Source organism: Chiloscyllium plagiosum, unplaced genomic scaffold (genome assembly GCF_037043375.1).
Source record: "Chiloscyllium plagiosum isolate Xiang-an unplaced genomic scaffold, Cpla_swu_hap1 HiC_scaffold_34, whole genome shotgun sequence".
Taxonomy (NCBI): domain Eukaryota; kingdom Metazoa; phylum Chordata; class Chondrichthyes; order Orectolobiformes; family Hemiscylliidae; genus Chiloscyllium; species Chiloscyllium plagiosum.
Genome location: NW_028270172.1, coordinates 38480532 through 38494518, shown reverse-complemented (window position 1 = coordinate 38494518; position 13987 = coordinate 38480532). Strand labels below are relative to the sequence as shown.

Here is a 13987-nt window from a genome sequence, read left to right as displayed (position 1 = left end):
ACACTGTTGTTGGGAAAATGCTGGAGTCCATTATTAAGGAAGAAGTAACAGAACCTGTAAAAAAGCTAAATATAAACAATCAATACGGTTTTGTGAAAGGGAAGTCATTTTTGACAGATTTGCTCAAATTCTTTGAGGATAGAACAACCAGAGTTGATAAAAGGGAACCAGAAGATGTGATGTACTTGAATTTCCAGAAGACATTTGATAAGGTGCCAAATAAGAGGTTTATACACAAGATGGTAGCACATAGTGTTGGGGCTAATGAACAAAGGACAAAGATCAATACATCACAGGTACAGGCCTTTTGGCCCACCAAGCCTATGTTGATTCCTAATCCTTATTTAGACTTGCTACTTACTGCCAATACGCAGTTTCTATCCCTCTGTTCACCTCCCCTTTGCGTGTCTATCTAGATTTGCCTTAAACATTGCTAATGTGCCTGCTTCCACCACCTCCACTTGCATTTCCAGTACCCACCACCCTTTGTGTGAAAAATTTTCCATTCAATTCTCCCCTAAACATTCCTCTTCTCACTTTGAGCCTCTTGTAGTTGAACTCTTCACCCTGGGAAAAAGCCTTTGACTATCCACCTTATCTATGCCTCTCATAATTTCATAGGCCTCTATCAGGTCGCCTCCCAGTCTCTGTCTTTCCAGTGAAAACAATGCAAGCTTATCCATCCTCTCCTCATATCTAAAATCTCCAGACCAGGCAACATCCTGGTCAACTTTCTCTGCACCCTCTCTAAAGCATCCACATCCTTCTGGTAGTGCAGTGACAGAACTGCTTGCCATTTTCCCAGTGTGCCGAACTAAAGTTTTAAAGGGCTGTAACATAACTTGTCAACTCTTATATTCGATATCCTGACCAATGAAGGCAAGTGTGCTCAATGTATTAGCATGGATTGAGGATTGATTAACAGAATAGAAGACAAAGAATCAGGATTAATGGGTCCCTTTCAGGTTAGAAAAATTAGCTACTGGACTGTCATAGGATCAGTTCCTGGATCTTAATTATTTAATACCTAAATTAATGATTAACAGTAGTGGGCAAAATGTATTATATATTCAAACTTGCTGATGATACTAAAGTAGATGGGAGGGCATGTTGTGATGATGTCATAACAAACCTGCAAAATGATAGATAGGTTGAGCGAGTGGCATAAAATTGGCAGAAGGAGTTTAATGCAGGAAAATATGAGGTCAAAAACTTTTATAGGAAGAATCAAAAAGCAGAGTATTATTTAATTGGAGAGAGAGACTCCAAAAAGCTGCAGCACAGAGGTATCAGCGTTTTCTTGTGCATGAAACCCAAAAGGTTAACATGAAAGTGCAGTGAATAATTTAGAAGGCAAATAGAATTTTGGCCTTTAATACTAGGCATTTGGAGTTTTAAAAATAGGAAGCCTTGTAACAACTATATAGGATGTTGATGAGGCTACACCTGGAGTACTGTGGACAATTTTGGTCCCTGTGGTTAAGAAAGAATATACTAGCATTGGAGGGCCATGAAGGAACAGACTACAGAGCTGCTGAAGATGTAATTATCTGGGGAGCCCTCCAGTATAGTCTAAACAGAGTGTGCCACATCGTCTGCATGCTGTGTTCAGCACAACTGGAGCAGGCAATGAGGGGATTTGCTGGTTCCTGAGGAACTAGTGAAACAGGAAGTCTTCTGAGGAAGAGGATGATAACCTGAGGGAGGAAGAAGCTGGTGTTATTCATGACAGAGTTCAGTTGCATAGAGTTATAAGCCTGTAGTACATAATTGACACATGCTTTCTTTAGATTAGAGATGGTGCAGCAGGCATTCATGGACAGCAAATGATTTGTTGATTCTAATGCCAAAATCTGATTTGCTTTGTGGCGGTTAACTTCAGTGACAAATGGCGGGTTTACATTGGCCATTGATAACATGGCACTGCTGATTCAGAAGGTGTTCAGATGGGATGTAACTACAGACAGGTGAAATGTGTGACCAGGTGATTAAACTGTGACTAGGATGTGAGAATGAGGGTATGTCAGCCATGTTGGCTACATGCTGTGGACAGCCTGGCTTTGTGGCTGCTGTGCCATGCCATTGCTGGTGAGGGCCCATGCTGAATTGCTAATGATTATCTGGGTACACAGTGACTTTTCAAAGATGATGCGGTACAAGGGGTGTTGGTCTTTCAGCAGATATTTTCTGAGTGGGAGTTGTTTTGGGAATGGCTTGTGGTAAAATGGAACCAAAATCAGACAGGAGTGACACCTTAATAGCAGGTTAGATAGTTAACTGGGTGAACTTAATAGGGTACAGTGAGAAAACTTGTTAGGCCTTGCAGTGGAAATCCCTTCAAAAAATCAATGCAACTTAGACTTAACCAAAAAAGAAAATTCAGTCCTATATTCTTAGAAACAAAGGCAAGATTGAGACAATATTCCTAGACCCCCTGCAGACCTGTTCCTAGTCCCACCTGATCTCTTGTCGGTAGGACCATTATCCATTATCTTCATCTTTTCCAAAGTCATTTGTTCTCCTCTTTTTAAATCTTTACGGGGTTTAATCATGAGCATTCTTCTTAACATGTAATCATTAGGATTTATTTTATACCCACTTGTTTCCAAAGTTGCTATCATCTATGTGAGAAACCCACTATAAAGTCAAAGGCAGAGATGACATGGTGGTTTAACCAAGTAACTCAAGTATATTCATTTGTGTTGGGAATGGAGGAGAGTGAGCAGCAGGAGCATAATTATTGCTTTATTGACATTTTTGTCAGTCCAACCAGAGTGGATGACTTTGCCTGTGGATTAGGAGCAGAGCAGACAGATTGCATTCATGGACACGCCATTGCTATGGATCAAATATGAATGGGGTTGTGGTAGAAGGCAAAGAATTTCGACAAGGCAATTTTTGGACTTGGACACAGGCATTCATTGCAAAATAAAGATCTGGCAGTGTAGCCACATTATACTGAAAGTAGACAGAAATGGCCTGGTTTTGGTATTTTCCATTTTCTGTAAGGCAACCTTTGTTTCAGTCAGCTGTAGCTCCCTGTGATGTAAGCATATGGGGAAGGTTCAGAGACGGCCGTGTAACCTCCTCCCCATTTAGGTTTCCAAGAAGGCCATACTATTTTAGAAATGGTAATTGAGAAAGGTCAAATCAACACTGTCATTTTTCTTGAATAGGACTTTGATCATATGGACTGCTTTTTTTGCCTCCCTGTGAGCTTTTTGTTACCCAGATAAGTATGTATATATAGAAACCCATTGGATAGAGCGAAGCATTTCAAAGGGTCTTTAGCAAATTGTGGACCATTATCAAAAACACCTCATCAGAAATGCATTAAATGCATTATTGATTATTATCTTGAGGAAGATGATGACTGCTGTGGATGTGGACCCCTGTAGTCATTCAATCCATTTGAAGCTTTCCATAATCAGGATGGAAAGCACAAGACCATCAATGTTTCCTTCTAGTTCTGTTTGTGGACAGTGCATTTGAGTAGAGACAATCGGCTGACCATGTCACATATGTCTTCAAACTGCCTGACCAGCAGGCAGAGTTGTGGGAATGTACCTGGCAATTAGAGATGTCCTCATGGCCCCAGTGTTAGCAGTAGAGGTTGTCTGGCCAGAGAGAGATTAGAGGTGATGATCTTGTGCATGTAGACTGGCAGATCATTGAGTAGAATGAGGTGGCCATGGTGTTCAAAGTATAGGCACAAACCTGGATGAGTCGGTGGATTAACAGACCGACCAATGAGGCGGTATTCTCACATCTGTACACATTCAATGTCTGCTCCATATGTTTCTGATCTGGAGTAATGATTGGGTAGTCTCTGAGTGTAATCTGGTTGAAAGTAAGACAGAGATGAGGTTGTCATGAATAAAACAAAATATCCTGGGATGTTGGTCACTCTATAGTGATGCAGGCAAAGCAGCATTGGTGGTCTGGAACCTGCCCTGGACATACTCAAAGGTCATATCAAATAGCATCAGGCACAAGCGAAAACTCTGCATCTTTGCCAGCTCATTCATATTGAAGAGAGTTTTTGAAGGTTTGTTGTGAATCTAAATAACAAATTTGAGACCAATGACACAATAGGACAATTTTTCATAGGTCCATGTGACTGCAAGAACTTCCTTCACAATCACTATGTAGCACTGTTCCATATTGGTCAGCACCCTGGGCTTTGAATACAAAAGCAAGGAGGTTATGATGGAACAAAAACAGAAATTGCTGGAGAAACTCAGTAGGTCTAGTGGCATCTGTGAGAAGAAAGTAAAATTAAATCTGATGATCCTTCATCAGAATTGTCGGTAGCCAGGAAAAAGTGGTTTTATATGCTGAAGCTGAAATGGGTGAGGGGGATGGAGAGAGGTAAGTGGATAGGTGGAGACAGAGCCCAGAAAAAGAGTTGTGAAAGCGGCTGGTAGATCAGGAGATTATGGATAGTAGGTCAGGATTGAAAGAAAGCTGAATAGGTGGAAATAAAACCTAAGAGTGGGAAAAGAAAATAGCTGCGTTGAATGCAACCTGAATAATGTCATAATAGGTCTGGGCATATGTGAAAATCGGTGACTGTCTGGGAAATTGGTACTCTTTTTGTTTCATCAGGCTGGAGTGATTCACTTATGACAAGAGACTAGATAGACTCGGGTTGTTTTCCTTAAGGCAGAGAAGGCAGGATCTAACTGAGATATATAAATCTCTGAGGAGTATACAAAGGGTAGATAGGGAGAAACTTTTTTTCCCTGGACAGATGAATCAAGAACCATTGACACAGTTTTAAGACAAGGAGCATAAAGTTAGAGGTAATTTGAGGACTTTTTTTGATCACTTCAGAGGGTTGTGGATATCTGGAACTATCTAAAGGGGGTGGGAACCCTCAACACATTTAAGAACGATTTGGATGGCTATTTGAATACCATTACATCCAAGGCTAAGGGCGAGTGGTGGAAAATGGATTAGACTGGATAGATGGAAATGTGTTGCTGGAAAAGCGCAGCAGGTCAGGCAGCATCTTGGGAACAGGAGAATCGACGTTTCGGGCATTAGCCCTTCTTCAGGAAGACTGGATAGATGCTTTATAAGGATTCTTTCTTTATAAGTATTAAAAACGATGACTATGAATTCTAGCTAAACGTTGGAAAATTTAGATTGGAATTAAATCGGTGATTAAATAATTTTAATTACAGAAATAACAATGGGAATTTAAAAAAAAAACAAGCGTTGAAAGGCTCCAGCCCGAAACGTCGATTTTCCTGCTCCTCGGATGCTGCCTGACTTGCTGTGCTTTTCCAGCACCACTCTAATCTTGGAATTAAAAACACATACTACTGAGGAAAACGATTGAGAACAAGCTGCTGGAAATTGTGAACTGTAAGTCGATTTATAAAATTACTATTGCATGTAAAAATTACTAAGAACGAGTTTTAGGTATAATTTTTTCAATTTTAAAATATTAATTATTTGCTTATTTGTGTATGCTTTGCCTGAAGGCAGGTCCTTGCCTCATTGTCTATTGACACTTCCTGCTGAACAGTTTTCTTGGCAGTTAAAGATTTGTAGAAATTAGTAACAGATGATGTTAGGGATATCTGAAATCTGCAAAATGTGCGGTGATTCTGGGGTGATGCTGTTGTATTTATTTGCTAAAATAAACTTCGCCATCTAGTGGCTTGATCAAATTACTGTCAACAAAAAGAGATCCAGGTAGAAAGGAGATGTTTTTGAATTATATATACAACCACACAACGAATTCAATGAGGAAAAGTCTTTAGCCTGAGTAGAGGGCAGGTTAGAGTGTCGTTCGTGGGGAGTGCCGGCGGGCTGAGCACGTGTCTCTGGCTCAAGGGGAAACCCGGGAGAAAAAGGTCACAATGGAGAAGGAATCTCCTTGGAACGTGAAGCGTTCTGCGGTGTCATGGCAACCGGCAACGCCGCAGCCAACAGGATTCCCCGTTCGAACAGCGCTCGTGCGCCGCTCGCTTGTGAGCCAATGGGAAGCCCCGACGCGCAGCCGAACCCGGACACGCTTGGCCAATGGGTAAAAGAAGGACATGCAAATGAGGTTTGAAAAAGCCGCGGGAAATCTGAGTTTCGCGGGAGGCATTACGCGCGTAAAGTGTCTCCCTTCATTCATCGTCAGCTTCCTGGAGCCATTTTCAGAGCTTGGGGCTGTTTTAAGGACTTTTAAATCCTTCGCATCTGCCACTCCCCGCGTACCATATCCTGTGGTGACCAAACACGCGGCCACCGGGGTCTGTCTCCTCCCTGGATCGGGGGGTATTTTAATCTTTTCCAGGGAGGGCGAGCGAGTAAGATTAAAAATAATTTACTGACAGAGGGAAAGATCTTAGCGGACAGACCGTCCTAAAGTTGCAAAATATGCGGAAAGGAATTCAAGCAGCTCCGGGGAGAGCCTCGGCTGGAGTTGGGGGTTCACCGGCGACAAGCGGGCTCTTTGCCGTTCTCTCCGGGCACGGTAGCCTTCAGGAACGGGCGGCGGGGAAGAGCGTCGGTGCCGGCGGCCTCGGGGTCCGGATTTTACCGCAAGCGGCAGCCGATGGCTTCTCTAGTCCTCGCGGTGCGGCGAGCAGAACGGGATTGGCACCGTCTACTCCGGGAAGGACTCCGGTAAATGAGGCTGATTGTAGCGTAGCCCCGAGAGATTAATTCCGCCTCATGGGCAGGTGCTGGGTACTGAAGGGTTTCCGTGGTCAGGGTAAGGGGCACACTATTACCCTGTTTGGTTGTCACCAACTGCAGTTGTATCGGGCGGGCTGGGTACTTTGGGGACAGCCAGGATCAGGGTTTTAAACCCCCGGTCCCGCATTATTCCAGTGGCGGCTATTATTTTCCTGTTTATCTTCTACAGGCTGCAGTGGGGGTGGGGGTACATTCGGGCTCTCTAGGTCGCTGTGCAGGCTTCATGGAGGTTTCTTAACATCTCGTTGTCTCTCTCACCCAGTCTTGCGGGGGAGGGGGGAGGTTAAACAAACATGCCGCTGGCCCGCTGCTGGAGAGCAAAGCAACCGCGTGTCTCCAAAGGGCCTAGTGAGAGTAAGCCAGGTCCTGGCCAGTTCGAGCACAGGCCTGGGTTTTTTTTCTCTCCGGCCCTGGTACCGGGTTTGCACCGGGCTGGATTTTATCAGTTACTGTAGCAGTTGTAATCCTCCTGCCGGTTCCACCCTGAGATTAGTTCTCGATGCTTTCCAGGTTTACACACTGGTATAAAAAGTCCTAAAATGCAAAATGAATAATAAGAGTAGACAAGACCTATCGTTTGATACAGCAAAAATGCAAGCTTGTCGGGTCACGTAGGGGTGAAAAAGGCCAATTTTTTTTGTAAGTAATTAAACGCCACGTTAATTTAGTCTTTCCATCATCCAACGACTCCCACCCCTCAAAGATAAAAGCGGGTGTCTTTCAATTAAGTAAACAAGAGGATTTAAAATATTTTTTGGATCAAAGTATCCAATATATTTAATATTCTTGCCCAAAACTGTTATTCTGTATTAACTGTTGTGATAGTCAAGTTATTGCAACGACTGAGTTATCGTTCTGTTTGAAACTTGCACTTTTCTGGGAGGAAAATGTAATTATTGCATTTCACGTCAGATTGGTTCTGAAGGTGTTGCAATTAATTGGCTTCACATCATTTCTCGAAAGATTGGGACATATTGTGAAATAACTGAGGCCTAGAATCAGAAAAGCCTTAGGGTGGAGGTAACTGATCTAGGTATATTTAAAAATCGGACATTTATATAGAGTTGACACCTTTTTCAAAGTTTGAAATAAGCATCCATGTGCCACTTACCCACTTAAAACTTTGTTTTGTAGCATAGGAAGCAAATTGGAGTTTCAACTATGATTGCTAAAGCCATATCCTGATTATTGCTATTGAATTTTTAGATTTTTATTCACTTGTCTAACAGGTCACTGGGTCAGATCAAGTCTTGGGTAACTGATTATATTTTGCATTGCATTAACCCTTTCTAGGGTAAGGGTTGTTTCTTTGTTACTAGCCAGTCCTATTGCTGAAAACTTTATTCGATTGTAAGCAACTGAAACATGTGCATTATATCATACAATACTTTTTATTCTGTCCATTATTTTTAATTGCAGACTTTCAAATGTGTGGTAGTTTAAATGAGTAGCATTGTAAAATTTCATTAACAGATTCAACCATTTCCTTCTTGAGGTTTTATCTTCACTCTTGGAGTGAGGGCATCACTGGCAATGTCAGCATTTTTTGCCCCTCCTTAAATGCCCTGCCATTTTCAGAAGGCAATTAAGAGTCAGTCATATTGCTGTGGGTCAGGAGTTGTGCAGAGACCAGATCAAGTAAGGATGGCAGATTTCCTTCCTGAAAGGACTTTAGTGAACCAGGTGGGTTTTTGCAGTGGTCAATGATAATTATTATGTGATCATCATTACTAAGACGAGCTTTATTGGTTTATTCAATTAATTCAGATTCCAACAGGTGTTATGGTATGACTTGAACTAGAGTCCATTGGTTTTAGCTTCTGCCTGTGGATTACTTGTATAGTGACATCATTACTTACCTCTCCCTGTAAGTCCACAGATGTGTTTTTTTTTGTTATAAAGTAATTTATGTTGGAAAGAAGTATGTATCTTGAGGCATTCTTATGTAAAATCATACATGCCTTTGTATAGGCAAGCTATGTACAAGTAGTATTTTGCGACTAGTGGACACCAGTGTGATCCACATCAATACATCTGAAAAATGTCTATACTTGGAATTTGACTTGATGAGCTGGAGTCAGTCTGAGCTTCATACACTTGAATGCATTTTGGGGTGGGGTGGGGGAGAGCATTAGCTGATACATTCACAAAGCAGTACTCAGCTTAGAATCAACTAGGAGAAAATGAGGACTGCAGATGCTGGAGATCAGAGCTGAAAAATGTGTTGCTGGAAAAGCACAGCAGGTCAGGCAGCATCAAAGGAGTCTGAGAATGACGTTTCGGGCATAAGCCCTTCAGGAATTCCTGAAGAAGGACTTATGCCTGAAACATTGATTCTCCTGCTCCCGAATTAGATTAGATTAGATTACTTACAGCGTGGAAACAGGCCCTTCGGTCCAACAAGTCCACGCTGAAGCGCAACCCACCCAGACCCATTTCCCTACATTTATCCCTTCACCTAACACTACGGGCAATTTAGCATGGCCAATTCTCCTGACCTGCACAGTTTTGGACTGTGGGAGGAAACCCACGCAGACACGGGGAGAACGTGCAAACTCCACACACAGTCGCCTGAGGCGGGAATTAAACCTGGGTCTCTGGCGCGGTGAGGCAACAGTGCTAAGCACTGTGCCACCGTGCCGTCCACTCCTTTGCTGCCTGACCTGCTGCGCTTTTCCAGCAACACATTTTTCAGCTTAGAATCAGACTTGTATAACATGGAAGCAGACCCTTTGATCCAATTTGTCTGCACTGACTAGATATCTTAATGATGTAGTCCCATTTGCCAGCATTTGGCCCGTATCACTAAACCTTCCTATTCATATACCTGTATGGATGCCTTTTAAATGTAATTGTACTCTCCTTCACCACTTCCTCTGGCAAATTATTCCATTCACATACTGGCCTCTGTAGAAAGCGTTGCTGCAGAGGTCTCTTTTAAATCTTTCACTCTCACCTTAAACCTATGCCCTCCAATTTTGGATTCTTTACATTGGAAAAAGACTTTTGTCTATTCACTCTATCCATGCTTGTCATGATTTTATAAACCTCTATCAGGTCACCCCTCAGCACTTAGATAACTGGATTTAGTCTGTGGCCAGAGACTCAAACAGATATGGGAATCGCTAAAGGAGCATTGGAGAAACCTCCATCCTTGTGCGCACACAACTTTGAGATTGAATGAAAGAGACTGCAGGGAAGGTGAGCTTTCTGACCATAGCACTGATATAGGGGGCGGTTCAGTTTTAAGGAATGAAAGGGAATATAGTTGAGGTAGGTGACAATATACTTGGAGGATAGTTTCTGTTCTCAACAGCTAAGAATTTGGGTTCTTAAGGCTGTATTGCTTGTCTGTTGCCAAGGTTAAGGACATGTTTTTCTTGCTCCAACAAGACTTTAGAAAGAAACAGTCCGGATGTTATGATCTGTGTAGGTAGCAAAGACATAGCAAAACATCTTTGTTATGCCTTGTGGGCTACGAGCAATTAGAGACAAATTAAAGACAAGACCACAAAGGTGTTAACCTCTGGGTTACTACCTCAACAACGAGTAAATTGGCACAGAGTAAATGGGATCTAATTGTTGGCTCAAGGACAGGTGTAGGAAAAATGGAGTTGTGTTGCTGGAAAAGCACAGCTGGCATGGCAGCATCCGAGGAGCAGGGAAATCGACATTTCAGGCTGGAGCCCTTCATCAGGAAAAATGAGTGAATCACTGATGTAGAAAATAGGAAAGGGAGTAGGCCATTCACCATTCAAGCCTGCTCCACCATTCAATATAATCATGGCTGACTATTTGATATGATCATAACTGATCATCCAACTCCAGACTCTACTCCTGCTTTCTTCATGTACCTTTTGATCCCAATAACCCCCAGGAATAATATATAACTCCTGCTTGAAAACATTCCTCAGGCTAACCACTCTCTGGGTGAAGAAATTTCTTTTCATCTCAGTCTTAAATTTGATTTGTTATTGTTACATTTACTTAGGTACAGTGAGAAGCTTTGTTTTGTGTGCAGTACAGACAAAGTAAGATCATCTACACAAAGTGCATAAGGGTAGTAGAACAGAGTGAAGAATTAAATGTAACAGACCTATTGTTCTGCACTTTTAAAACTTCTTTTTAAGATAAGACCATAATACATAGGAGTAGAAATTAGGCCATTCAGCCCATTGAATCTGCTCCACCATTTAATCATGGCTAAAAGTTTCTCAACCCAATGGGGCAGCATGGTGGCTCAGTGGTGAGCACTGCTGCTTCACAGCACCAGGGTCCCAGGTTCGATTCTAGCCTCTGGAGACTGTGCAAACTCCACACAGACATTCTCCCCTTGTCAGCGTGGGTTTGCTCCGGTTTCCTCCCACAGTCCAAAGATGTGCAGGTCAGGTGAATTGACCATGATAGATTGCCCATAGTGTAAGGTGCATAGGGAAGTGGGACTCGGTGTATTATTCTTCAGAGGGTCAGTGTGGACTTGGGCAGAAGGGCTGTTTCCACACTGTAGGTAATCTAATCTAATCCAATTCTCCTGCTTTCTCCCTGTAACCTTTGATCCCCTTGACAATTAAGAACCTAGCTATTTCCGTTTTAAATATACTCAGTGACTTGGCCTCCATGGCCTTCTGTGGCGATGAATTCCATAGATTCACCACTCTGACTAAAGAAATTTCTCCTTATCTCCGTTCTCCCTTTACCCTAAGGCTGTGTTCTCATGTCCTAGTCACACCTACCAGCGGAAATATCTTCCCGCCATTCGGTATTCTCTTAAGTTTCATTTAGATTCCCCTTTCATCCTTCTAACTTCCGAATATAGACCCAGAATCCTCAAATGTTCCTCACATGATAAGCTGTTTGTTCCTGGGACCATTCTTGTGAATCTCCTCTGAACATACTCCAGGGCTAGTACATCCTTCCTAAGATATGGGACCAAAAACTAAGCACAGTCCTCCAAATGTGGCCTGGCCAGAGTGTTACAGAGCCTCAGAAATAAATCCCTGATAATTGATTCAAGTCCTCTCAAAATAACTGTCATCATTGCACTTGCTTTCCTACCTACTGACTCAACCTTTAAGTTTATCTTGAGAAAATACTGGACTAAACTCCCATGTCTCTCTGTATTTCAGACTTCTGAATTTTCTCACCATTTAGAAAATAGTCCATGCCCCTCTCCTTCGTACCAAAGTGCATGACCTCACTTTCCCATATTATACTCCATCTGCCACTTCTTTGCCCACTCTCTCAACCTGTCTTCTGCAGCCTCCCTGTCTCCTCATTACTACCTATCTTTGTATTGTCTGCAAACTTAGCCAGAATGCCCTCACTCCTCCTAGATCATTAGTATATAAAGTGAAAAGTTGTCCCAACGCTGAACCTTGCAGAACACTTGTCACCAGCTGCCATCCTGACTCTCTACTTTCTGCCAGACAGCCAAGCTTTTATCCATGCTAACATCTCGCCTCTGATACCATGGGCCCTTACCTTAGTCAGTAGCCTCCTGTGTGACACCTTGTCAAAGGCCTTGAGATAAGATCAGATTAGATTCCCTACAGTATGGAAACAGGCCCTTCGGCCCAACAAGTCCACACCGACCCTCCGAAGAGTAACCCACCCAAACCCCTTTTCCCTTTAACTAAAGCACCCGACACAATGGGCAATTTAGCATGGCCAGTTCACCTAACCTGCACATCTTTGGATTGTGGGAGGAAACTGGAGCACGTGGAGGAAACTTATGCAGGCACGGGGAGAATGTGCAAACTCTACACAGTATCGAACCCTAGGTGCTGTGAGGCAGCAGTGCTAAACACTGAGCCACCATGCCCCCCCCACCTCCCTCAAAGTTTTGGATCCGGTAATGCATAATAAGGTATGATAAATGATCTGTGTAAAAGATCCCTGAGAAAACTGACCATAACACTGGTAGAATTTTGCATTTGGTTTGAGATAGAGGAATTTAGATTGGAAACAACTGCTAAACGTAAATCAGACTAATTACATAGGAACAAGGGTAGTGTTGCCTGCAGTAGCCTGGGAAAGGAGATTAGCAATAAATACAGTTGGAGACCAATGGCAAATATTTAATAAAATAGTTCATGGCTAACAGAGTTATACCCCAGTGAGAAAGGAAGATCCTAGGAAGATAAACCAACTGTGATTAACCAGGGAACTTGATAGTTTCAAATTTAAAGAAAAAAAATATGTATTGTGGCTGGTAAGCCAGTGGATTGCGAGAGTTTTAAAACCAATGAAAGGTTACCCAAAGACTACTCAAAAAAGGAGAAAATAAACTTAGCGTGCAAACTTGCAATTGCTATTAAGATGGACAGAAATAATTATTTTAAATGTATATAAAGGAGAGGCAACAGGCTCCCTAGAGGAAGATGCTGAGGAAATAATGGGGAATCAGGAAATGGAGGAATTGTGTCGGTACTTTGCACCATTCTTGGTGTAAGATAATATTATGTAAATACTGTATCAAGGTACAAATGGAGAAGAGGGAAAGAATGCAATAACTATCACTATAGACAAGATACTAGGGAAATTAATCTGGCTAAAAGCACGACCTGGATGGGATTGCTAAAGGAAGGAGCTACAGAGAGAATGGATGTACTCATACTATAAGAATCCTTAGATTCTGGAAATGTCCTAGAGGATTTGAAAACTACCAGTGTAACAATTTATTCAAAAAGGAGGGAGACCAAAAAAAAAAGTAACTATAGGCCGGTAAGCCTAACATCTGTTATTGGAATGGTGTTGGAGTCTCTTATGAAGGATGTAATAACAGAGGTCAAAAGCAGGATTAATAGAGGAAGCAGTGGATGTCCAGGAGACATTTGGTAAGGTGCTACGTATTAGGCTTTTTAATAAGATAAGAGCCCATGATGTTGGAGGTAACATATTAGCGTGAATAGAGGATTGGCTAACTAAAGGACAGTTGGGATAAGAGGGACATTTTTAAGATGGTAACTGTTATTTATTGGAATGCCATGGGGGATTAGGGCTGGGCCCACTTATTTATAATATATAATAATAACTTGGATGTGGGAAGTAAATACATTGTAGCTATGATTGCAGATTACACAGAATTAGGTTGAAAGGGATTGGTGAGGATGGTAATCTGTCCATGTCAACAGATACAAAGTACATGGCCAAGATTTGGTGGTTGGAATATCGCTTGGGGGAAATCTGAGGTTATGCACTTTGCAGTGAAGAATCAAGGAGTTGAATATTATTTAAATCGAGAAAGATGACAGAAGGCTGCAGCACAGGGAATTGTGTCCTCATT

General features: G+C 42.2%; 1 protein-coding gene across 1 annotated transcript in view; it reads left to right on the top strand.

Moving 5' to 3' along the window:
- The first annotated feature begins 6177 nt into the window (after positions 1–6177).
- Positions 6178–13987, top strand: part of LOC122564376 (transcription factor E2F3-like) — a 62171-nt gene continuing 54361 nt past the window's right edge. The window contains exon 1 of the mRNA XM_043719163.2: positions 6178–6630. Within this exon, the coding sequence (XP_043575098.1) occupies positions 6382–6630 (249 nt within the window). The 5' untranslated portion in view covers positions 6178–6381. The remainder of the gene's footprint in view (positions 6631–13987) is intronic.